This window comes from Pyrus communis, chromosome 15, assembly GCF_963583255.1.
Source record: "Pyrus communis chromosome 15, drPyrComm1.1, whole genome shotgun sequence".
NCBI lineage: Eukaryota > Viridiplantae > Streptophyta > Magnoliopsida > Rosales > Rosaceae > Pyrus > Pyrus communis.
In genome coordinates, this window is record NC_084817.1 from 7473859 (window position 1) to 7500019 (window position 26161).

Below are 26161 nucleotides of genomic sequence, written 5' to 3' on the forward strand. Positions count from 1 at the left end.
ACGCTGCGTTTAGTACTCTCTTCTTCTTCTATAGTGCCGCTTTCTAAACGCTGCGTTTAGAGCTGGTTGCTGACTGATTGGTTCCTGAGAAAATATTCACTGATCGATTCGCGAGAAAATTAATATGCAATCTAGCCCTGCGGGATTCTGTAAGCCCTAATTGCAGCCGCCGATCGATCATTCTTCTGTTTCGTTTCCCAGAAAGGTAAGGAAGACTAGCTTGAATGCAAAAACAACTGTCGTTTTTTGATTTGGAATGATCAAATGAAAATGCTGAAGGAATTGTTAATCTTTCTTCAACCAAAATGACAGTATCTTTGCTTCGTAGATTAGTGGAGCTCCAGTGCGGTTGTTTATTTCTTGTTCGATATGAAGTTGTCAACTTGATTACTCTGCGGTTTTTGTTTCCCACCAACTGTTTGATGAAATGCGCCAATGAAGAAACAAAACCACTGAAATGTGCTACTCTGGTTGGTCAGGTTCGGAAAGCTATGCGTCGCATACGTATTCATAATCTTTGGATCAGCCTCTGCATTATCTGCATCATCATCACCTGCTCAAATTCAAGCGAGGCGAACGCGTTAGTATTATCCGAATGAAACCCAATTTGCAATTTTTCTGCTTTTGATTTCGTTCTATAGGAGCATTGGTTAAACCCAATTCACTGCTCTACACCTCTTACAGGACAGACATCAAAGTTTTGAAGGTTGGTGAAGAGCTGTGGAGGGAGACTCTACCGCTGCATTCGGGTTCATGCCTTTACCGGCTTCATGGACTCAAGCCTTATACTTCGTATGAAGTGAAGATATCATATCCTGCTTCTGTATGTATTTCTCAACTTTTAATTTTTTTTGTGCTGTTCAGCAATCCTCTTATGGGTTCCATAACTTCTATTGGTGCGTGTTAATAGATACCGGCTAGCTTTTCCTTGCAACTCAAGAAAGGGGACTTGGAATCGGCACTGACTGGGAACCGAAGATTACTAAATACTGAAAAGCTTATTTTCAAGACTGAGAGTCTTGGCTCTGATGATCAGGTTCGATTTTTTCCACTGACCCTTTGAATTGGATGCATTGTTGCACCATAACTTGCATTTTCCGAGATGCCCTGTAAGTTTTTGGACTCTGATGACTGCTCAGGTTGAAATGTCTGTGTTGGTGAGTGTGGAGCCTGAGGGGGTTGTTGCAATACCAAATGTGCAAGAGAGGGAACACATCATATTCAACATAGGTAATGCAGATATCAATAAATTGCTGCCATCATGCCACTAATTACAGTAAACTTTGCGCGAGAAGTTGTTACGAAAAAGGAGCTGTTATTGGCACTCGAAAAACCATCTGCAAACTGCACTTTAAGTTGCACGGCTTGCCAATAACAGCTCCCGTACGTAAATGTTTTTCTTTATCAATCTTCCTCTTCTTTACTGTAGATTTTCCTGCTACAATTTGCTTTTGTAACAAAGTTCATCTCTTTTATGTTGGTGGCAGTTTGTGATGAACTACTATTGGGGATTCCGTACAAAGCTTGGTGGGTTGTAGGCTTTGTAGTGGTGTGTTTGGCCTTGGCGTTCACCGTACCGTCATTCCTTCCACCGTTTTTGCTGCCGCGGGTGGATGAGAATGCTTCTAAAGATTCTTGAACATCGGACTCACAAAACCAGCTGGCTTCGTCAACTTTTGGTATTTCGGTATCATCCTGCATTTCCACTTTACAGCGATTGAAGCATAGAGATTTGAATTCAGAAGCAACTTTTGGAGGAAGCACTTCTTGTTTGGCTTACAATTCGAATGGTGGTGCTTCTTAATTTTCTGTTACTTGTTGGGAAGATTTAGCACATTATCTCAAATTTGGCATGCACTCGGACAATGAAATCACTTGTAGCTACTTATAGCACATTCAATCCCTTAATTTACATTCTTATTTTTCTTTATTTTTTCTCAAAAGTAAACAGTTGTTATCAACACTTCAAAATAGTCGTTTCATTTTTCTCGGATCGAATGAATACACCGATGTGGTATAATTTGGATGGATTATTTTTAAAGTCATTGAAAGATTATTCTTGTAAAAACTCACTCTAGATCGAACAAATACAAAGTTACAACAAACAGAATGTTTATAATAATACATTAATAATCAACCAACCGATTTCCGTTCTAAGTGAGCTTTTTCCAGAATAATATGTCAATTAAGACTTCTTGGATCAAGAGATTATTTTGTAGGGAAAGCATAATCGAGATCCACACTGAGTTGATTATGTTAACACCGCTGAAATTTAGTGAGTTTTCACAAAACTCCTCACATTCGAGACATTACATTAACACCCTAAGATTTTAATTACCAATCATTTTCCAACCTTTTAGGGTTTAAGCCATAAACCTCTAGTTCACACCAAGGCTCCCCAACATGAAATCAGACCATCCTTACAACTTTGGAGTCGTTAAGTCCCGGGTGAAGCCAAATGAAACAGTGAGGTGAAGAACGACGCCGTCGGAACTACAATGGTCAATTACGTAATGCAGGAAGATCCGTGAGATTCTAGTTCGTGGAAAGTTTGTCACTCTGCCCTTGAATCATTAAATTTTTTACTCAAAAAATTTCTTAAAAGTAAAAACCGGATATAGTTTTAATCTAATGTCTCAAACGTCGAGAATTTATGAAAACTTGCCAAACAAAAGGAAGTGCTTATTAACATTATATAAAGTATAAAGTTACCAACTTATAAGCGCGTCATGTGTCTCAAATACGACTACAGTTAACTCCACAAGCACAGGACATGAAAGCAGAGAAAACAAGAACAAAAGAGGAGTCTCTTCATTTACAAAAACACATAAACCTACATAATCTATTAATACAAAACTAAAACACCACAGCCACCATTACTATACACCAAGCATCGTGAATTGCCCATACCCGTGAGCCCTTTGCTTCGCCGCCACATAGTTAGACGTGTATGTATACAACCACCAAAATGCCGCCACGGCCACCATGCCGTACACGCCGGACAAAACAAAACCGGAGGCTGTGAGGAAAAGGACTATCCCAGCCGGGACTAGTACCGGACTAAACAGCACTAGAACTGGTGTGACCATGATCAGGGCCATCACTGTCCCGGTCAAGGTTAAGCAGGACAAGACTAAGAGCTCAGCACCGATAGTGACCGCGATCAAGAACTTGGTGGCCCGGTATGAGACCGGGGCCGACTCGTAGAGCTTCTGGCTCGTTTATCATGATTGATCAGCCATGTTTTGCTCACGGACTCCCTTGGTGAAAAAGTGAATCTGTGAAGGAGGTTTATAAATTTGTGTTTTGGTGACACGTAGCGAGTTGCATGCGTTTGGAGTTTATAGATATGAAACACGGTGAAATAGTAGAGACAATATATTCCGCCATTCTCTCTCAGCACGCGTCGGGACACTAATACAAAGCCATGCATAAAGGCAGCAAACTCGTTCTGTCGCCTGTATGCCCACTACACAGTAGTTCGAATCTGAATCGTTTAAGCTCTCCACTATATAGTTAACTCACCACTAAAGTTAAGCTCAGGCTACTAAAACGGGAAACGGAAAATTCTATTTTAATCCTTGTCTAAGATTACTTTTTGAATAAAATTTTGTCTAAGATTAAAAACTAAATGTATGTTTGAACAAAATAATTCTATATATATATGTATGTATGTATATGCATATTACGTATAAATGTATGTTTAGAGATTATAGTTACCTACACATTTGTATAGATACATTCGTACCAAAACGTAAGTATCGATACATTCGTACCGAAACTTACATATCGATACTTCTGTACCTAAAAGTAAAATAAAGTACCTAAAATTATGTACTGATATATTCGTACCGATAAATTATGTACTGATATATTCGTACCGAAGTACCGAAACTTATGTACTGATACTTCCGTACCTAAGAATAAAATAAAATACCAAAAATTATGCATATAAATTATTTTTGTTTTGTTGTTGAATTTTTTATTAATAATAATTTGAATTTTGAACGAATATAATAATTTGAATTTCGAATGAATTTGTATCATATTGAAGCACAAAAAATATACATTAATTATAATTGAGTAAAGAATTTCGAATAGTAAGTTTATAAATAATAATAATGTGCTATAATTACTTCAATATGATAAGTTTTATTTAAAACTTATATTAGATTTTGAAAACCCAGGTTAAAATCTAAGGCCTAAATTTTAAAAACCCCAACGGTAAAGCCTGTATCCTTTTATCAACCCCAACTATCTTTTTATAAGCTGGGGAAATAGTCAACCCCAACTATATATCTTTTTATAGCTGGGGAAATGGTTGAATTTGGGTTGGGATGGAAGAGGGGCTTGCATTTTCCCTTTCGCAAATGGGTTCGATCAAAGTGAGAGGGTATTTTCAATGTGATCCTCGTGTGAAAAACCTAATAATTAAGGGATTGCGGCGAACATCGTTGGCAATAAATACCTGAACTGCCACCAATTTTCTGTTAAATAAACAGACGTGACCATTGACTATCACATCATGAGGTTAAAGTCATCATTTTAATCCAAATGTAGAAGGCCAGGATATTGCTGTAAATTACAGTAGACTTAGGGTTCAAGTGAACTGAATTTGACGGAAAAGAGGAGGCTGGAACGACATTAAACATCACTTATCTAACATCAACTGCCACATCATGTGGCCTACAAAGTAAAACTTAAAAGATAGTCCCTCTAAAATCACATTCAAATCTACAAACCAATTTGTGCGAACTGCCCATACGGGTTACCCCTTTTCTTAGCAGCCACGTAACTCGACACATTCTTATACATCCACGAAAACGCCAGTATTGCTGCCATGCCGCACCCGCCGGAGAAAACAAGACCAGCTGCCGTCAGGAACAGGACAATCGCAGCCGGTACTAGAACCGGACTAAACAGGACCAGAACCGGGGTGGCCATGATGAGGGCCATCACTGTCCCAGTTAAAGTTAACCCGGATAACATCAAGAGCGTGATACCAGCTGCGCCCGCGGTCAGGAACTTGCCAGTCTGGCCGGCTACGGAGGAGGAGGGGGCCAACAGCTGCCACTGGTCCTGGTCTTGGTCGTGGAGCTTTCGGGTCAGTTGTTGCTGGCGTGATTGATCGGCCATGGTGAACACAGTTGTGATCTTTCAGAATGTTAAGTGTTCTAATCGACGGATGAATAAATATGAGGAGAGAGGGAGGTGGATGCATCATGGGTGGACACGCGGCAGTACAAGAGGTTGGTGTTGTATGCCACGTGGTTTGTTGCATGAGTTTGAATTCATACGAGTGAAACACGTTGGTTGAAGAAAGTAATACGTGGCATCCTTGCTCTCGTGTGCGGCGAGGGCTAGCTGGCAACTAGTGAGTTCGAGAAGGAAAAAAAACTGAAATTTCTCACCGGATATCTATGTTCAGAGCCACGAATCTAAACCTTACAATTCATATTTTGCGATCCTCACTATTATATTTTGTTGGTCCATCTCATACAAATTAGAAGTTCGAATCTTAGCTTCTCTTAATTAATCAAAATACAACACCCACAAAATTATATACCAAATTAATTAAGGCTTTCCCTTGGTAGTTATCATTTACAAATAAGAGTTTCACGAATGTCACGTTCTTTTTCAGATTAGAAGTTTAATCTTTATCCTAAATTAAGCCTACTCAAGTGTAATCCCCACTTAATCACACTTAACGCACTAAGTATTGAATTAATGAAAAGAGAGCATCTCTCCGATTTTGAGTTGAGGGCCATTTGGCATCGAGTCAGGTTAGAAAGAAAAACTTATTTACACTAGATAGTCATTGTCCTTGGGTTCAAAACTGCAAGTTGAATTTGGATCCCGCTACGGTAGTGATTTTAACACATAGTTTTTAGAACAATGATTGGTTACTCACGGATGAGTAGGAACTATTAGGGCTGGGTTCGGTTTGAAACGGTTCGGCTTTTTGCCAAAACCGAAACTGAACCGAAATTTCGGTTCAGTTCGGTTCGGTTCAATTTTTTTCGGTTTGGTTTTTTTCGGTTCGGTTTCGATCCTGTTCGGTTTTATTTTTATTTTTATTTTTTGGAAAAATGAAAACAAAATTGAAATCTAAAATTTTAACATCTCCAACACAATTATAACATAAGCATTCTAACACAATGAAAATAAAGGTAGTCCTGAATCCAAATCATGTTGCTCCGTATATTTCATTGTTGTGCTCTGTATGTTTCATTAGGATTTTAACAAAATTTATAGCTGACTTTAGCTAAGTTCCACAGTGTTGCTCTATTTGTTGACTCAACAGAGCAATCAACATAATGTGACTCAGCACATACAGAAATTGGAAAGCATCAATAATTGATCTTCATTTTAACCAAGGAAAGCCAGAAGAGCATCAAAATATATACACATATATATCAGAACTATCAAACTTGAAGAGGTAAATAATACATTTGATCTCTTTAGTACACTCACAAATTTATAAATAAAAAATATACAAAAACGTATACCGACAAATTTAGATACATGCACTGAAGAATATTATCAAGGGACTAAGTATCCAGCACCAGCATCACTAAAATCAAGCATCCACCAAAATGTCAATAACACTTCCCTAAAAGTAAGGTCGTTTAGTTAATCTATTGCAGCAAATACATAGGTCTACTCATTCTTTGAGTAGCCAAGTATTGTTCTATTTTTTAACTTCTCACACATCTTGTTTAATCTGACATTGATTTCGCTTAATTTATTTAATTTGATGGCCATAAATAAAGATGTGTGTGAAGGCTGAAAAAATGTGTGTTAAAGTCACTTCATTTTTTCAAATTTGGGACCTCCTTTTCTCTCCACAAATTTAGAAACCTCTCTCTCACTATTCACATTAATTCTTTTTATGAATAAAATCAAATAGTAGGCTACGTAAGTTGAAAGACAAAAAATAATTGTACAAATAAATAATTAATAAAATATATAAAATAATTAGATTTGAAGAGTTTGATAAAGTGCAAAGTTTTCTAATACAAATTTTTTTGTACAAATTGTCCCCGCTCACCAAAATAAAATCTCTAAAATGCTCATTCAATCAGTGCATACTGGCACTTCTGATGTAAGCTACGTGTAGCCACAGTACACACGTGTAGCAACTTCTGATGTAAGCCACATGTGGTCACATAAGGCTTGTCAATCACAATCTCGATTGCAGCCACACTAATATATTGGGACTCATCGCCCCCTAGACGATGGATAGCTCAGTGACGGATTCAAATAATCATATTGCTCAACATGCTAGGTCAGCTCATGCATATCTTGGAAGTTTGCTCTCAGGAATTTCTTCTTGTATTCCATGTCTAGACCGTTTTGGGCAATCCGAACATATTTGACGTCAGAAAGGGGTACTCGACACCAATTCCTAGCCGATTTAAATTTGGTAAGGTATTCCATTGGTGATTCATCAAATGCCTGAGCCATTTTGGCCAAGGATGATACTGACACTTCCATCCATAGTCGATAGAATTACTCATGAAATTTCTCGTCCAATTCCCCCCAATTTTGCGCTGAATTCGATGAAAGGTTGATATACCATGCAAATGTTGTGGCTATCAATGAGAAGTTAAACAACTGCATTTTGTGGGAATTATTGTTGACATCTCCGCATTGGGCAGTGAATTTGGCCACGTGTTCCAATGAGGACAAGGATGATTCCCCAACAAAAAGGCCGAAATATGGGATTTTGAATCTTCGAGATACTCAAATCTTTCGACAAAAGCGGGTGGGGATGGATAAATTTTATAACTTTCAGCCCCTTCTTCAAGGCGAAATCAATCATCTTCTAAACTTTATCCACGTCGATAGATGTTAGTCTAATCCTCGATCGATCTCAACCGAACTAGTATTAGTTTCTCCATATGGTTTTTCCAAATCAATTGTTCTGATTCAGTTAAACTCTACATCGGCCTACACTGGTAGCAGCATTTCTCCTCCTAGGGGAGCATTTTTCTTTAAAGAGGTGGTCTATTCTGTTTGTTGGCAAGCCTACTCTCTCGAACCTCTTAAATTAGATTCTCGAGCACCTTGTTGGTCATTGTGTGGCTCACATTTGCTATGTCTTGGTTAGTGCTTAAGCCACCTACCTCTCGACTAGTGATGTGCTCAATTTATATTAAAAAAGCAAGAACAAAGCTTGTAACATTTACAACATTTAAATCACAAACCATGAAAAACACAAAACTCAAAATGATTCACCATACACTAGACCTAGGCTCTGATACCACTTGAAGGAGAATTGAAGGAAATTTTTTTTCCTAGCTAAGAACATGTGAGAACATTTGAACACATAGGCAAACTATTAACACATTAAAGTAGGCATGCATCTTTAACAACATTAAAGAGAAGAGAGTTTTTGAGATTCATTGCCCTTGAAGCTCATCCTTGTTTATACAAGGGATTCACCTAAGCGAAGGGCCTTCAAGTCACCTCCTAGCTCCTTGAATCTTCCTTGTGATTTTTCTTCCTTTTGAATCTCCTTTGCTCCTTGAGGATGTGAGGAAAGGAACTCCAAAAAGTTCCAAAGGTTTGGTACCTTTAAGTCTCCACACCAAAGATGTAGTGTGAAGAGAAGATGGATGACTTAGAGAGATTTTAGATGCTAGTAAAAGTCTCCCTAAGTGGCCGGCCTCTATAGAGAAAAAGGGAGAAAAGTTTCTCTTCTTTGCCTCAAGAAAACCTTAGTGAGAAAAAGCTGTAAAGATGACTTTATACTACCTCACATGTGAGTGGCAAACTTGCAATTAACCTAAGTTTGCTACCACTTACCCTTGCCCGGTTTTGACTTTGTTTTTGGGTTAATTTCCATTTAGTTTTAGTTGTGACACAACCTAAACTTAATGGGCCTTGTGGACCAAAAACCCTTTTAGGCCCCGAAACCCAAAACCAACTTAAAAACCATTACGAACCTTTCGTAAGATTAATTAACTAATTAATTAATCTTGACCATTCTCAATTAAACTATTTAATTGCTTATCCATCTCATTTATATTTCTTCACTTTCATCCTCACTTGGTGTGCAATCCATTAGGTTCCAATTAGTAAGGTAGTGGACGATTGTTATTCTTAACGATCGATTGTGAATTGAAACTACATTTCAATTCTCCCTTTGATGAAGATTAATGTTTGCTAATCTTCAGGGCTTCCACAAACCATGAGTGAAATCTAACAGTATGTCATGGCTACCCAAGCTAAGTAGAAGTGGTTGGAGAACCTATCCAGTTACAATTACAATGCAAAACGATCATTCTCTAATACAATACTCTTAATCACATTGTTTGAGTGATAGTTTGTTTCATGTCTACTATTCAATGTGATACTTGTCTTATATGATTTAATTGAGTATGATTTGGAGCAAACTTCCTAAGTCATATTCGTATGCTTTGGCCAAAGACTCCCGAATCATATCTCAGAGTATTCTCCCTCCACCATGGAAGGTTAGAGATCCCTTGTTGTGCATTCATATGCCTACATGACTAGATAGCTTAACCCCAACAATGTCGTGGACACTCTTGATGGAATGTCTTTGACATGATCAAAGATCAAGGACCTAACCATTAGACATCTATGATGTCTTAGGTCAAAGGACTACTTTGCATATTACAACTTATGAGCTCTTACATGACATGTATGTTCGAACTCTCTTTTTTGATCGTGGTTCAGTGTACTCAATTACCTTTTGAGCACCTATGTGTTTGTCTCAATGTCCAACACCAAATGACTTGAGACTAGCCATACTCATGCTTGAGTTAACATAACACATACTAACCTTAGTAGATTGTCAATGCCCAATTGGCAATCCTATAGCTAGGAACGTTTTAGGAATGAACATAAGAGAAATGTCTCGTTAATCTAACTTACTTAGATCACTTCTCTCTTAGATTAAATACATTCTTTTGATTCCCTTATTGCTACACATAATACAATAAATAGTGATTAACAATAAGATTTACCCTTCATTAAACATATAAAAACTTAACACAATAAGTATTTCAAAAGCTATTACATCAAATGAGTGACTTTGTGAGTATACTTCCAACAATATAATCTTATGAAATCCATCACTTATCAAAATCTATTAAAATACTCTCAAATCCTTTCGGGATTCATAAATTCAACCAAAAATAAAATGACATTTAGACTTATCTTTTAAAATGTATTTTATAATCACCTGTGACTTACATAATCTCCCTAACATCACTTCCCACCATTATATGCCTAATTGTGTGAACTGCCCATACGTGTAACTCGTGTGAAAAACCTAATAATTAAGGGTTTGCGGTGAACATCGCTCGCAATTTAGGGGTTCAGGTTGGGGGGTACAAACCTGAACTTCTGCCAATTTTCTGTTAAATAAACAAACGTGACTATCACATCATAAGGTTAAAATCATCATTTTAAGCCAAATTTAGAAGGCCAGGACATTACCGTAAATTATAGTAGACTTAGAGTTCAAGTGAATTGAATTTGATGGAAAAGAGAAGGCTGGAATGACATTAAACATCATTTATCTAACATCAACTGCCACATCATGTGACCTACAAAGTAAAACTTAAAAAGATAATCTCTCTAAAATCACAATCAAATCTACAAACAAATTTGTACGAACTGCCCATACGGGTTACCCCTTTTCTTAGCAGCCACATAACTCGACACGTTCTTATACATCCACGAAAACGCCGGTATTGCTGCCATCCCGCACCCGCCGGAGAAAACAAGACCAGCTGCCGTCAGGAACAGGACAATCGCAGCGGGTACTAGAACCGGACTAAACAGGACCAGAACCGGGGTGGCCATGATGAGGGTCATCACTGTCCCGGTGAAAGTTAAGCCGGATAACATCAGGAGGGTTATACCAGCTGCGCCCGCGGTCAGGAACTTGCCAGTCTGGCCGGCTGCGGAGAAGGAGGGGGCCAACAGCTGCCACTGGTCCTGGTCTTGGTCGTGGAGCTTTCGGGTCAGCTGTTGCTGTCGTGATTGATCGGCCATGGTGAACACAGTTGTGATCTATCAGAATGTGAAGTGTTCTGTCGACGGAGAGACGAATAAATATGAGGAGAGAGGGAGGTGGATGCATCATGCGTGGAAATGTGGCAGTACGTACAAGAGGTTGGTGTTGTATGCCAGGTCGTTTTGTTGCATGAGTTTGAATTCATACGAGTGAAACACGTTGGTTGAAGAAAGTAATGCGTGGCATCCTTGCTCTCTCCTGTGTGGCTAGCTATAGTGTTAACTTGGATTACCCACAATGACTAACTTCAACAATATTCCATTATATTGCTTAATGATTGAAAACGAATTCCAGATCCATATTTTACAGGTCACGTCCTGATTCGATTTTTGGTTCCTAATGAATCACATGATGATGGTGAGGGAAAGTTGAAATGTCTTTATAAATTTTTTCGACTCCCAAAAAAGTAAACTGTTGTGACGAAACCACTAATTAATCCTCTTTTTATTAATTAAAAACAATATTTTGTGATATTGAATCCTTCTATAACAGTTAGATCTTAATGTTTAAATTTTTACTGTTCAATTTTCAAAATGCTAAATAACCATTTCAATTGAGAAAAATTACTTTTAATAACATGAAAGATATATCAAGGTGTTCAATGATGAAGAACATCATCAACTAAGTCCACAATTTTGAGTCATTGCCCTTTCTAATTACGTATTCAAATTAGGAGCCATTTTCGACACATGCAAGTTCCGACCTTCCAAAAATCTAGAGCGTTCCGACCTGTCCAAAAGAAGCCTACTTGGAGTGATTGTCACCTTCTAACTTTCACAGTCAGTGACGCTAGCAAGACTCGATACTAATACGCTCCTCATCCGAATAAAGAAATAGGCACGTCGATTTTAGAAAGTCCCGCAAGATTCACAGGACTATAATCTACACGGCAACAGGTAATTACTTCCTAAATTTTGAAAAGTCCTAGACAAAAGCCAGAGCGGGAGGACCACGTGGCGACAACTGGGAATTCGACCGTTGCGAAGTGCTTATTCAATCCCTTCTTTAGCATTCCCCTTTCCTTCAATCTTTCTCCCTCTGTCATTCTTTCTCTATCTGTCTCCCCCTCTCTCTCTTCTTTCTCATGGCGATTGCTGCGGAGAACCAGGTCCCCCAAGAGAAGGTGAGAGTTAAAGAAACCCCCCTCAAGTTTCAATTTTTTTTTTTTTTTTTTTTTTTTTTCAGGCGTTAGGGGTTTTTGAATCCCCCAATTCGAATTCTAGGGTTTTCATTTCTTTTCGATCCTATGAAGATAATGGTTTCTTTAGGTTTATGTGAATTTTGAGATTGCATTTTTAAAATTCGAATTTTGACTCTAGGGTTTTCTGATTCGAAGATTTAGGAATCTGGGGTTGGTCAATTAGCTTCAATTTTCGAGAATTTAAAATGCTCATTGGTGAAAATTTTATTTATTTATTTATTTCTTGATTTTTTTATTTTATGTGGATTTTGAAAAATGGGTTCGGTTTTAACTTTCAACAGGCATCTTCGGAGGTTTCGGCGACGGAGACAAGAAGATGGACGCTCAACGACTTCGATATCGGAAAGCCTCTCGGACGAGGAAAGTTTGGTCACGTCTATTTGGCAAGAGAGAAGAGGGTATGTTCCTTTTCTTCTTTTTTATGGGCATGCATTTTGCAAATTTTGATTTTCTCCAGCTGCTATTTATTTTTTTTGTTTGGTACTTGTGCTCAATTCATGGATATTAGGTGTTTCGATCTTGGTTGGTTTGTTTTGGTGAAGGAATTAATCTTTTATAGGTTCCGACTTGTATTTCGTTCTTGATCTGTCGTTTCTTTGGTTGTTGTGAAGTTTGGCATGAATAGGAAGATCTAATGAAGATTTTGGTTTATAATATGCATTCTTATAAGTTTGCCTAGATTCAATTGTGTACCCAATTTGATCTGTATGTATCCTTTGAACAGAGCAATCACATCGTCGCACTCAAAGTCCTCTTTAAGAGCCAGCTGCAGCAGTCTCAGGTTGAACATCAGCTTCGTCGTGAAGTTGAGATACAAAGTCATCTTCGACATCCCAATATCCTACGCCTTTACGGCTACTTTTATGATCAGGTATATTACTCCTAAGCTACTTATTTTTCAACATCTTAAACCTGTATTACTCAGTGGAAGGAAGGTTTTTTACCCTTTCTTTGGAATGTATTTATTGCAGAAACGAGTTTATTTGATATTAGAATATGCTGCTAAAGGTGAACTGTACAAGGAACTACAGAAGTGTAAATACTTTGGTGAAAGACGTGCTGCCACTGTAAGTTGTTTTCATGTGGTGTTTCGTAATTCATTTACAGTTGTGCTTTGACATAAATACTTTACCATGCTAGGTCATTTATTTTTTAAAATTGGGCTAGAATTCTGATGTGTGTATGTATGTTGTATTGGCAGTATGTTGCATCATTAGCCCGTGCCCTTATATACTGCCATGGAAAGCACGTAATTCATAGAGATATCAAACCAGAAAACCTACTCATTGGTGCACAGGTACTGACTGCCATCCATGCTTTTATATGTTTCTCTACATTTTCCAATACGTATACGATGTTCATCGAATCAATGTGGATCTCCTTTGATAGGGTGAACTCAAGATAGCAGATTTTGGGTGGTCAGTGCACACATTCAACCGCAGGCGGACAATGTGTGGCACTCTTGATTACCTCCCTCCTGAGATGGGTATGTTAATAGAAGACACTGTTCTTATGCAAATGATAGAAGGACTTGTCTTTATTCACCATATAAACTGTATCATTCTTTTGGAACAGTGCCTGTCCAAACTGATCATCTTTCGCATCCATTTCTTATCGTTGTGCAACTTTTATAGAAAACCATTTATAGCATTATTCTGTGAAAAACAACCCTACTATATCTACTACCTTACGAACACTTCTGGGCTTGTGAAATTTGTCATCAAACAGTGGAGAGTGTAGAGCATGATGCTAGTGTGGATATCTGGAGCCTTGGCATCCTGTGCTATGAGTTCCTATACGGAGTCCCACCTTTCGAGGCCAAGGAGCATTCAGACACATATAGAAGGTAAAATGTAGACTACAAAATGATTAAAGTTCGCAAAATAGCTTTTGTTATCACCTACTGTCCTATTCCCCATGTAACTTGTATGAGTGAGTGGTGAGGAATTCTGCATAGAGTGACATCCATTTTACGCTAACACCAATCTTAAGATGCGAATTTTCCCAACAGGATACTAATACTGCTCTTCTATTTGTCTTCACAGGATTGTGCAAGTGGATCTGAAGTTTCCTCCGAAACCAATTGTCTCTGCTCATGCAAAGGACCTCATTAGTCAGGTTTTTGCCCTCATTTTGTGTACTTAAATTCGAGTATTCGGTAATCTTTGTCGCTTCAAAATAAAGGGGTTATTAGTAATGCCTGAATTTTTTCGCTTCTAAATGCAGATGCTTGTCAAGGATTCTGCTCAACGCCTGCCGTTACACAAGCTTCTTGAACATCCATGGATTGTTCAGAACGCCGAGCCCTCTGGCGTATATAGGATATAATCCGCCAAGCCAGATACCGTCGAATTCCTAATGGAGGAGATAATGGCAGTAGATTTTTATGTTCTATGAGCATCTCAACATTGTTTTTCTAGTCGGCCAACTTTGTGATGCAATACTTCCTTGTATGAATCTATTGATATAAATTTGTTTGTTAATAAAAATTCTTTGTTTTGCACAACATGAGTTCCTTGTTAGATCATTACTACGCATTGAAAGCCTGAAACTGCTCACTAAAACTTACATGTAAAGGGGTCGCAACCACGCTATTTCTACGCCTCCCATCATGGGGTCACCCTGGTTACAGGTAAGTTATTCTCCACTCGGTCTATTTTTGGATATGAAAATAAATAAAATTTGAATACAACACTGATCCAACAGAGTGAAGTTCTGATACATCTTCGTACAGCTTGCTTAATTAAAAAACTTTAGATACAAGCGAACAATCAATGGTCTACACATATAAGAAGTCAAATTTTGAACTTCCATCATCCGCATTCTGGGGATGGTACATCAATCATCATCTGACTAAGGATTATAACTTAGACCTGCTAAAGAGAAGAGCCGCATGCATGTTTTCACGACATGGTAGGGATGTCTTTTGTTGCGAACTTGCTATCTTTACAGTTTTCCCCTTCCAACATTTGGGTTGGAGGCTCTTCCTCTTCTAGGACTTCCTTGACGTCTTTAGGGTTCAAGAAACTCGGTTGGTTGGTCGAAGAAAGGAGTCGCGCCCACATCCTATCAGTAATCACAACCTTGTTCTGCTTCTCTGTAATATGCTGCATATCGAAAATCAAACAGATCAATCACTGATGGGTCTTCATTTTAAACTGTTCGGATCAACATTTCTATTGGGATACATCTCATGAAATTGAAGATGCAGATGAAGGCGAAAATAAGAAGCGATAACTATGTAAGAGATGGGGAACCTACATTGAAAGGAATATAAGAATGCCTTCCATTGACAGGCCCACATGTGAAGCCTGTGTACCCTGCCATTGCTCCATGAACAGCACTTTGAGCAAGGAGTGTGCAGTAGACATTGTCGGCTGCATTGCTTGGAATAGCCCTGATCATGTACGTTGGATCTGGAAAAACAATTTGACTGGTTAGATGTTATTCCATACATAGTTTTGGTGAATTTTTTAATGGGGAAACAGAAACAATTAAAGGAGGGAAATATACGGCTGCTGACCTATATACTTAAGATTAATGGCAAGCTTCTGTTGTCTTCCGAAGTGACTCTGAAACATAAGCCAACAACCGTTAATCAAACAAAGGAAATTTAAACAGATTCTTTAGTAATATATCTGCATCAGCTATCAACTCCTCAGTTGCCAGTCGCAGATGAGATTTTTACTCGCAAATGGAGAAGAATGACTTGTGACTTTTATGGCAGTAGATTCTTAGATAAAGAGAAAATTGATATGATACGCAGAAAATAAAGCGGGGAGAAAAGATTGCACGGGATACCTTTATCCTCTGAGAAATCCATAGCCCAACATCTTTAAGTAGCTTGTTTCCTGAAGCATCCTGCTGGTTCATGGATTGCAAGCTCTCTGACAGAAGATCTTGTCCTGCACCCTCAGCTATCACAATAACCATATGCCCATTTTCTTTTAGTCGTTTTTCAATGTACTCAAAAAGTCCACCTTTCCCCTCAAGATAGAAGGGAGACTCTGGAATCAAACAACAGTCCACATCTCGGCTGGCAAGTGTAGCATACATAGCTATGAAACCTGCATCAGGAATTCCAGTTTAAACGGAAAGCTGTACAAGGCCGGTAGCAAAACATAACTAGTGCGAATTAAATTCTGCAATTTCTTCCTAATTAAATATCATCGATTAGGACACGTATTTCCATTGACATTAAACATGTTTAGGCGCATTGTGAGAATACTTACCACTGTAGCGTCCCATTAGCTTCACAACACCAATACCGTTCTCAATACTTTCAGCTTCAACATGAGCTGCATTAATGGCACGTTGAGCCTCCTCAACCGCAGTATCAAAGCCAAAAGATCTGTCTATGACCTGAATGAAGAAAATAAAATTACTGCCCGAAACAACGAAAGTAGAAACCAAAATTAGATCATATGTTCTGTATAAGAAGTACCGGAATGTCATTGTCTATGGTTTTCGGAATTCCTGCAACAGAAACTTTGAGGCCACGCCGCCTAATTTCCTGCACAATGAAAACTAAACTGCTAAAGAAATAGTTCTGACATTAGAACAATGACGAGTAAATTCTAATTTCAATAGCAAATAAACAAATGAGATTGTAACATACAGATCATCAAACAAGTCAGAAACAGTTAAGCATGGAGTTATTCTTTAGTAAGAGTAGCCACGAGTGGCACCCTTATGCCAATGTATCAAACTTTCATATTTTCGTGGAGAGTAGTTTTACCTCATATATGACAGCTGCTCCTTTTTGAGTTCCATCACCTCCGATTATGAAAACCTGTATCACAAAACGCATGCTATGAGAATTTGTCTCCGTGCCTTGTCTGTGAGATATTATGTTTGAATTTACGATATATATAGCTAATATGACGCAGAACAATAGTTGAGAAGAACAAATCCTTACTTGATTAATTCCACGATCCTGAATGCTGTCAACTATCTTTCCGGTATCATGTCCTCCTCGCGATGTACCAATGATAGTACCACCACGTTTGTGGATGTCATTGACAACCTTGGGTGTCAAGGTAACGGTGTTTCGGGCATAGAAACCCTTGTATCCTCCCTAATACATGTAATTGTATAATTTGTTAGTATGACAAACTGAGCCTCAAGAAATGTCAACATACATTCATGTCTATTTTACAAAAGGAATAACAGACTATTTTCTTTTTCGATGTCAAAAAACAAATTGAACCTCGAGATTATGTTAATGTAAACACTCACGTCTATCCCAAGAACTTTCGAAACACCATACATGTGATAAAGTCCACACACAATTTCCCTGATCACGGTGTTGAGTCCCGGGCACAAACCACCACATGTTACAATACAAGCGTGAACTTCAGCCGGGTCGAAATAAACCTGAACCAAACCAAAACACATGAACGCACGTCACTCAAATATAAACACATTTCATAGTATTGTTACTTTGGTAGCAATTAGAGAGCAAAAATGTGATACCTTCTGGCGTGGTCCTGCTCGCCGGAAGTGAGTCCCCCTCGGACTATCCGTGTGAACAACAATCTGTAAGCCAGAGGAAAAACCATAGCATTTCAAGCTCACATTTACAAATAACAACCAATCCCAAAAACTGTTAAATTTTAAAAAATATATATATTAAATAAACAGAATTTAATTGACATTATACAAAATAATACAGAATGTGATCTACCCTCTATATGAAATTAGATTAATACATTGATTATTATTATTTTTGAATAATTTATAAAATTAGTAAAAGGGTAATTACCTTTTGAGCAACGGTGTCATCGACGTGAACAAAATACTGCCTAAAAAAAAGTAAGATCACAAAAGAGTCAGTCTTTTGCATTGAATCAAACACCAAACAAAAGCAGAAATCATGGGTATGGATTAAATTTACGTACTTTACAACTGAATAAGCAGGATTGGATCTCAACGGATTGGGATAAGTCTGTACCCGCAACCAAACACCCCCCAAAACAAATCGATTAAATTCAGAAAATAAAAGCAAATGCAGATTTAAAAATCGAAAAAAAAGGGAAGCGAGGAAATTTACAGGAAGATCGGACAAGTAATCGGAGAGATGGGGGACGTCTTCGAGCACGTAGCCGAAGTCGCCCTTGACCACCTTCATCTGCACGTTTCCGGCGGGACACATTGCCTTCGCGGCGGGTTTCAAATCGCCCATCTGTAGTTATTTGTCGAATTTTATTCTCTGAAGAAAAATGTATGTAATTCGAAGGAAGCAGAAAAAATATCGGAGTGTACGGATAGTTTAAGGAGGGAAGTTGATATGGTAAATTGGATGATGTGGAGGGTATTTATATTCCGCAATGATTGGGCCCGCGAGGGACGGAACGCGTAGTCAAATATCAGGAATGTGTTAGCGACGCCATAATTGGGGATGGTCAATTCGAGCGGTGGGAACTTCTGGAAAGCGGAAACAGGTGGCGGGATTTCGGTGGCGGTAAAAGGAAAGGGACTTTTCGTTTTGTGAGGGAAATCAGGGGGCCGGTTTAGTTAGTCGTAATTGTCCGCTTTAGGCACCTGGTTTTTAAATAGTGTGTAAATTAATGGGCTTCGCATCTGTTTTTTGAACTGGGTGGCTTTGCATAGTGCCGAATGAAATTTTTGTTTCTGACCACTTTTCTAAAAATGCTAGTCTAGCACCGTTCATGTTCTGTTTAGACATCACTTGGTAACTCTCCCAATTAGTTCTTAGACGTTGGAAAATCAAGCAAGTACGCTTAAACACGCTAAATCGTCCTCCTAGCGCATCTGAATCCGGTTAGGTCGTGACCTTAACTTAAACAAAACATCGATAACTTTCATTTTGAATTTTAATTTTTCAATAAAATGTAAAAGAATTGCTGAATACTTGAATGAACACTCATTTTATGCTTGTTCCCCATGTTTTCAATATGTTCTAATACTTTATAATTTATATGTTATTTTATTTTGCAATTTATGTATCTCAATCTAATGATTTATGTTTTTAAAGCATAAACACACTCATTTATACCATATATAATAAATTTATTTAAATCCGTCTAATCCGCCTATATGCTCCCATCTAGCGGTCTAGGCGCTAAATGTCACATCCCGGCCTGGGTCCCCACCACATCCCGGGCTCGACTCTATTGTAGCACGATATTGTCCGTTTTGGGCCCCTACCACACCTTCACGATTTTGTTTTTGGAAATTCACACAAGAACTTCCCAGTGGGTCACCACTCATGGGATTGCTCTCGCACGAACTCGCTTAACTTCGGAGTTCCGATGGAACCCGAAGCCAGTGAGCTCCCAAAAGACCTCGTGCTAGTTAGAGATGAGAATATATATATAAGGCTAAGAGGATCCACTCCCCTGGGCGATGTGAGATGTCACAATCCACCATTCTTAGGGGCTCGACATCCTCGTCGGCACACTTCCGGTCAGGGATTGGCTCTGATACCAAATTGTCACATCTCACCCCAGGCCCCCACCACATACCGAGCTCAACTCCACCGTAGCACAATATTGTCCGCTTTGGGCCTCTACCACACCCTCACGGTTTTGTTTCTAGGAACTCACACAAGAATTTCCCAGTGGGTCATCCATCTTGGGATTGCTCTCGCGCGAACTCACTTAACTTCGGAGTTCCGATGGAACCTAAAGCCAATGAGCTCCCAAAAGGCCTCGTGATGGGTAGAGATGAGAATATACATATAAGACTAAGAGGTTCCACTCCCTTTGACGATGTGGGATGTCACACTAAATCCCAACCCGCTCCTCGACTAGAGTGTACTGCCTTTTAGAACCTTATTTCTAACATGTTAATTTGCAGTCAGCGCATAACATGTACTTGAACAATAAGAGATTTTTTAATATATTGGTAAACCGGTACAGTAACTAAGCATTATAATATAAGTGATCAAATGCTTGAAATTATTTTTAATAATTTATATTATGAAATTTAGTATAACAAATCACGTTTTCAACACACTAAAACATTTATCTTTAACGATAGAGGGTTGAAAACGGGTAAATACTTGAGTTCGATGTGGAGTCAAGATGATGGTTATGATGATGGTGATGGTGATGGACGTCAAACTTTAAGAACTCCAAATTTAATTATTTTGGCCCATGAACATAATTAGACCGACAAATCTTAAGATTATAGAGTCGTAAACCCAAGAGAAAAGGCATGGACCCGATTCGCACTGGATTCGGTAAGAAAACAATATAATACAATAACAGACAACTCACGTCGCGCCACGTGTAAGCTCCTGTGACAAACCCGAGATATTTATCTCCCATTTCCGTTGCGCTCCAGAAGCTTTCCCCCCTTTCCACCGCAAAAGCATTCAACGCCAGAAGAGAGAAGAAGATCAATCGGGATTCCGAAACGATGTCGTGGCAGCAGTACGTCGACGACCACCTGATGTGCGATATCGACGGCAACCGCCTCACCGCCGCCGCTATCCTTGGCCAAGACGGCAGCGTTTGGGCTCAGAGCGCCACTTTCCCTGCTGTTCGACTCTCTCTCTCTCTCTCTCTCTCTCTCTCTCTCTCTCTCTCTCTCTCTCTCTCTCTCTCTTCTTCGTGTTTATTTCGCTGTTTAAGTTCTAGATTTACTTCTTTCACTGGATCTGATTTCGAAAAGTAACTTTATCACTGCCTGGTTCGGTCGATCGGTTTCTGATCCGATCGTGACGTGCATACTATTGAAACTTGATAAATAATTGATGAACTTAGTCGAAGTGTTTATGTGGTTTTTGATCTGATTAATTCGGAGTAATCGTTCTTGATTTGAATCAGATGCTTGATTTACTTTTACTGTATTCCTGTTTGGATTAGAGTGTAAATCTAAATGCTCAGAACAAGTTGGTTTATTTATTTTTGGGTATGTTGCCGAATATATTGTTCGCCGGCGTGATTTTGTTGTTTGATTGTTGTTATAGTTTAAGCCTGAGGAGATTGCCGCAATTCTGAAAGATTTCGATCAACCCGGAACACTTGCCCCAACTGGATTATTCCTTGGTGGGACGAAGTATATGGTGATCCAGGGTGAAGCCGGCGCTGTCATTCGAGGAAAGAAGGTGAGGTTTTGGAATCCTCCTCTTACCAGATGCCATTGCTTCTAGCTTAAATTCAGAGATTGTGGAATACAGAACTCCTTTGTCATATGAATGTCGTTTTGATTGATTGCGGTTCAGTGTTGCTACTTAGATTTTGCGTCGAAGATGGGGAGATTTGGAAACCACATAATGCTACTTTATAGGTGCAGATGTTTGATTTTGTTTTTCTCTTTGATATTTCTATTGACGTGATGCGTCTACTATATCAGGGTTCGGGTGGAATTACTATCAAGAAGACCAGCCAGGCCCTGTTAATCGGTATATATGATGAGCCTGTGACTCCTGGGCAGTGCAACATAGTTGTTGAGAGGCTGGGCGATTACCTGATCGAGCAGGGTCTCTAATTGCTTCGGTGAGTTGATTATCTCCCCAATTGCCTCCTGTGATTTGCTGTTTTCATTTCTGGGTTTTGGCATCAACTGGAATTCGCGTTGATTTCGTTCTTTTGTTTGACAGTTACTATTTAATTTGAAGTATTGGTGAATTTGGTTTGAAAACAAAGTTGTTGCTGCTTGGGATGTGATGGATATTATGTGTAAAAGCCGTTTGTCTTGCATTCCGGGATCTCTGGATATGGATTGTCGTTGTGAATGATAGTGTCTTAATTTTACAATTATCATCCCTAAAATTTATTTTGTTCCTTTCACTGGAAAACGCATGTAATTGCTGTCGTTATCTCCGGAATGCCTTGCGTATTTGTACTAAGTAGTTTGGTTTATCAGAACATGAGTTGGGCGAAAGACGGGGAACATTATTTGCTTTGCCTTTTCATTGCTTGTCTGAAGATGTTCACTTTTGGGTTTTGAGTAAGTTTGTGGATTTCCAGAATGCAATTAACAAGTGGAGTTTGTGGATTTCCAATGGGGTCGAATCACCGAGCCATTTGCTGAGTTTGTTGATGTGAGGGTATTTGAGCAATCTTTATACTGTTATGCGTCTAACGACGTGTTTTATATATGTATTTATTGTGAAATTTATCATCTTACAAAGGAAAAACTTTGAAGTCGAAAATTCCCAGATGCTTAAGAAGGCGGCTACTAATTCTGTACCCCCATACATCCGGCTTTGGAAGCCGTTCTCTGCTTCTCATCAGCACTCTTGACTGAGGTTTACCATCACCTCCTTTCATAGTTGAAGCGGAGAGAGCTATATTTGGACCCCACCCATACCTAATGCCCTCTGGCTAGGTACACTTATATAGCACTCTTAGATTTTTTGACTAGGGGTTAAAATCTAAAATTTTTAACTTAGAAAAGGGGGTGTTTTTTTTTATTTTTTTTTTATTTTATTTTATTTATCTTCTCTTTTCCAGCCCTTGTGGGTTAAATTTTGTGGTAAAAAAAAATTAGAATTTAAGCTTTTGTGGTGAAGTCTGTTAGGATTTAGGTTCAAAATTGAAAATTTCGTTAACTTTCAATTTTGAATCTAAATCCTAATAAACTTCACCACAAGATTTTAAATCCTAATTTTTTTTTATCATAGGGGTATCTTCCGACTATCTTATCACCACATGAACTATTAATCGAATGAAGCCTAAATTTTTAGCCTGAGAATATTAAAGGATGAATTTAAGATAATTTTTTTAAAGTAACTTAAAAAAAAATTATGTAGATCATCCTAGTTTAATTTTATGAACATTTTTATTGAAAAATATTTATATTTCGATAAATATTAAAAAATCTCTAAATCGATGTCATAAAACTCGTGAAACATTATTAAACGCGTGGAACATTATGGAAGAATATGAAACATAGAAAATAATTTTGTTTTAATTACTTTAGTTGATGGATTTGAATTTAGATCGTTAAATTTTTTTTTTTTTATCATTAGATTTGACCATATAAATCTTAACTGTTAGATTTAATGAATTTATAAATATAAAACTATAAAAAGTACATATATATGGTGGAGCTCCACTAGCCTAGGGGATCCCTGGGCTAAATGTGCCCTAGAAATGAGTTTTGGGTTAAAACTTATATTTGTTTCAAGGGTTGGAGCAAATTTGAGTAAGTTTAAAACCTAAATTTTAAGTTTTACTTCAAGAATTGGTGTAGATTTTAGGAAACACGTATGGGAAGTGATGATCATACTTAACTATGAGAATGGGAAGCCTAAAGAGGTGTTTATATGTAGGCGAGGACTTTGGCTTTAGGTGAAGTTAAGACCATTAACTTCCCAAGATTCAATATTGTGATGAAAGAATTTTGTAATGGTATTTGTTTTTTTATTTTTTATTGAGAGCAAAATTCGCACCAGAGTACATAGACATGATGATTTTATGCTATCAAGTTTATTGAACATTCATTCTTATGAATCATTACATCAACATAATTAATGACGCGTTTACGTAACGGTAATGAAAATATGAGGAATTGAATTGATGATGAATTGAATTGAGGAGTTGGAATGCTGAGAAATTAGAATCGAATTCCTGTTGAAGCTATTTACTTAAATGTTCTGGAATTGGAATAGAATTCCATAAAGCTGTTTACTAATTCAGCAGAATCGGAATATAAACTAGTATGATTACTAAAATGCCCTTCTCCCAAATCAAATATTTTATATACTTTAATGGGTTTATAAATGATAGTCTTGGAAATAAAAAAGGTAAGTGAGGGCACAAAAGGAACAAAAGTGTCATTCCGATTGCCCAAACAATCAAGAATTGGATTACCACCTATATTTAGGGAATTTAGTTCACCAATACAAGGAATTGAATTCCAAAATTTGTGTGGGCCCCACTACTTTTTTGATTCCTCCATATTTAGTAAACATCGGAGTACTCCGTAATTAGAATTCAATTTCACATTCTCATTCCGATTACGGATACGTAAAAACGCCTTAAATGTGCATTTAACATGTACGAAGTCATTGAGCAAAAGGCAATCATTTGTGTTGTAAAATAAGAACTAAGCGCGAGGCATCATTTCTTTTATTCATTTTGAAATTGGCACGAGAAGACCAATTAAATAAAGATATTAAAACGCTATTTCAAAAACGCAAATAATCTTTTCAATGACAGAAGAATAAAAGAGTCACAAAAATATCAAACTTTAGTATAACATTGGGATAAAAAAAATTTTGATATATGAAAATTTAAAAACCATGATACTTGAAAGTAATGAAGTGTAAATTACCTTTAATATTAATATAAATTACCAAAACAAATGCTTGGTGTAGAAGAGGCTCCATTTTACTTCTCACATATCTTTTTAATTTTCGATCGTTGGATCAGATGAATTGAAGAAGATCAACGGACATAAATTATCAAGGGTGTGTGAGAAGTAAAATGAAATGTGTGGATAACACATCCCTCTTTATATATGAGAGAGTGTAGAAATGTAAAAGTGTGTGGTGTGCCTGAACTCTAAACATAGAGCCGACTTTTGAGCTTTAAGAAACACCAAATTATGAAATAAATAAAAATAAGTGTGGACTCTATTGGAATCGATCCCTGAATTTTGAAGTTTACAATGTTTTTCTCCTTCTCCTCCTTGCGAAAAGGGTAGTGGAGATCATTATGCACCCGAGAATGCATCCACTTTCGTCAAGTTGAACCTGCTAGAGAAGTTAAAGCTCCGAGTTTCTACCACTGTGGGTAAATCCGTTGTTTTTGCTGAACTTTGCCATTTGATGTTAGCTTTTCCGACGCTCCGGGAGACCTGAAGATGCTAATGCCATACGAAGCTCTAGTTTATGTCATCCCTAAAAGAGAAAGAGCTTCGTATGACACTAGCGTCTTCAGAGCTTTCCCACCCTCAGATGACATCCTCCAGAGTTCCTTATGACTTTAGCGTCTTCAGGGCCTCTGGAAAAGCCAGAAGAGCTAATAGCAAATGCGAAAGCTCAGCAAAGACAATGAATTTGCACATAGCATGAAAAACTCGGAGCCTTGGTTTCTTGTTTTACAAGAGATGATCTTAATGATTTCCTCAGTTACTGTTGGTGACTGTTGCAGCTGATTCAATATACACGCTTTCGGTAATTTGACTTTAATGCATTTAACTTCAAATTTAGCAATAGCAATCCGTGAATTATATGTTGGGGAGGGGGTTTGGCAGTTGTTCTACTGTCAGTTGTTTGCCATATTTTGAATTTCCTCAGTTACAAGAGATGATCTTAATGATTTCCTCAGTTACATCTTGGATTTCGAGTGTTATGTGTCGATATATGAGTAACTTTGCAGATTTCTAATCGATATGGAATCTCAATAATTTTACTTCTCCGATTTCCAGTGCCACGTGTTGATATGTGAGTAACTCTTCAGATTTCTTGTTGATATGTAATCTTAATAATTTTTCAGATAAGATTTTGAGTGCCACGTGTCGAGATGTAATTGGTTGTGGGAATTTTAGATAGGATTTTTATCTATATGACACTTCTTATATTTAGTTTCCAATGTCCATAAATAGGGTGGATATTGGGCTATAATTCATACATCTTCAGCTTTGTCCTCTCAAATATCTCTTTCAATTCAATCTTTTCAAGTAATACTATAGTGGAGACTCTGTTCTTTAATGTTGTTTAAATTTAATATTATTTAATATTGTTAAATGTTGTTTAATGCCAAGGATTTTCAAGTGATTCTGAAGGAGGATGTCAAGATGGCCAAGGGGTTGTCGAACTCCACATGCATCCGGATAATGCTTCTGAATTCTCCAAGATAGATCCTTTGGAGAAACCCAAGATGCGCATTTTCGACTCCGTGTGCAAGCTCACCGTGTTTGCGAAGCTTTCCCACATCCTTCTAGCTCTTCTTGCTCTGAGGGAGGCACTCAAGATGTTGACTCCG

At 38.0% G+C, this 26161-nt stretch overlaps 6 protein-coding genes across 7 annotated transcripts; 3 read left to right on the forward strand and 3 right to left on the reverse strand.

The window, feature by feature from the left end:
* Positions 1–13: 13 nt before the first annotated feature.
* LOC137718494 (uncharacterized) lies at positions 14–1930 on the forward strand. Its single transcript, XM_068458056.1, has 6 exons — positions 14–205; positions 480–580; positions 685–823; positions 911–1036; positions 1140–1230; positions 1488–1930. The coding sequence occupies exons 2-6, from the start codon at positions 492–494 to the stop codon at positions 1637–1639; spliced, it is 597 nt and encodes a 198-aa protein (XP_068314157.1). The 5' UTR covers positions 14–205; positions 480–491; the 3' UTR covers positions 1640–1930.
* Positions 1931–4734: 2804 nt separating this feature from the next.
* LOC137716982 (oleosin Ara h 15.0101-like) lies at positions 4735–5136 on the reverse strand. Its single transcript, XM_068456311.1, has one exon. It carries the CDS (start codon positions 5134–5136, stop codon positions 4735–4737), a length of 402 nt encoding a protein of 133 aa, XP_068312412.1.
* Positions 5137–10629: 5493 nt separating this feature from the next.
* On the reverse strand, positions 10630–11031 carry LOC137716983 (oleosin Ara h 15.0101-like). The gene has a single exon (XM_068456312.1). The coding sequence runs from the start codon at positions 11029–11031 to the stop codon at positions 10630–10632; it is 402 nt and encodes a 133-aa protein (XP_068312413.1).
* A 1068-nt stretch (positions 11032–12099) lies between these two features.
* LOC137717501 (serine/threonine-protein kinase Aurora-1) lies at positions 12100–14757 on the forward strand. Its single transcript, XM_068456887.1, has 9 exons — positions 12100–12176; positions 12536–12652; positions 12979–13125; positions 13226–13321; positions 13456–13551; positions 13644–13740; positions 13983–14100; positions 14300–14372; positions 14481–14757. Exons 1-9 carry the CDS (start codon positions 12138–12140, stop codon positions 14580–14582), a joined length of 885 nt encoding a protein of 294 aa, XP_068312988.1. The 5' UTR covers positions 12100–12137; the 3' UTR covers positions 14583–14757.
* A 20-nt stretch (positions 14758–14777) lies between these two features.
* LOC137717502 (ATP-dependent 6-phosphofructokinase 6-like) lies at positions 14778–18714 on the reverse strand. Its single transcript, XM_068456888.1, has 13 exons — positions 18307–18714; positions 18155–18201; positions 18019–18058; positions 17730–17792; positions 17493–17630; positions 17173–17331; positions 16993–17046; positions 16699–16767; positions 16487–16616; positions 16056–16321; positions 15778–15826; positions 15516–15670; positions 14778–15361 (listed from the first exon to the last, which is right to left on the reverse strand). Exons 1-13 carry the CDS (start codon positions 18436–18438, stop codon positions 15158–15160), a joined length of 1506 nt encoding a protein of 501 aa, XP_068312989.1. The 5' UTR covers positions 18439–18714; the 3' UTR covers positions 14778–15157.
* Positions 18715–20555: 1841 nt separating this feature from the next.
* LOC137717569 (profilin) lies at positions 20556–22380 on the forward strand. 2 transcript variants are annotated; one of them, XM_068456976.1, is made up of 4 exons: positions 20556–20762; positions 21193–21330; positions 21579–21721; positions 22196–22380. In XM_068456976.1, exons 1-3 carry the CDS (start codon positions 20640–20642, stop codon positions 21711–21713), a joined length of 396 nt encoding a protein of 131 aa, XP_068313077.1. In that variant the 5' UTR covers positions 20556–20639; the 3' UTR covers positions 21714–21721; positions 22196–22380. The 2 variants fall into 2 exon arrangements, with proteins under 2 accessions (XP_068313077.1, XP_068313076.1); XM_068456975.1 differs by lacking the exon at positions 22196–22380 and adding an exon at positions 21826–22140 and having other exon boundaries at positions 20558–20762.
* Positions 22381–26161: the final 3781 nt, after the last annotated feature.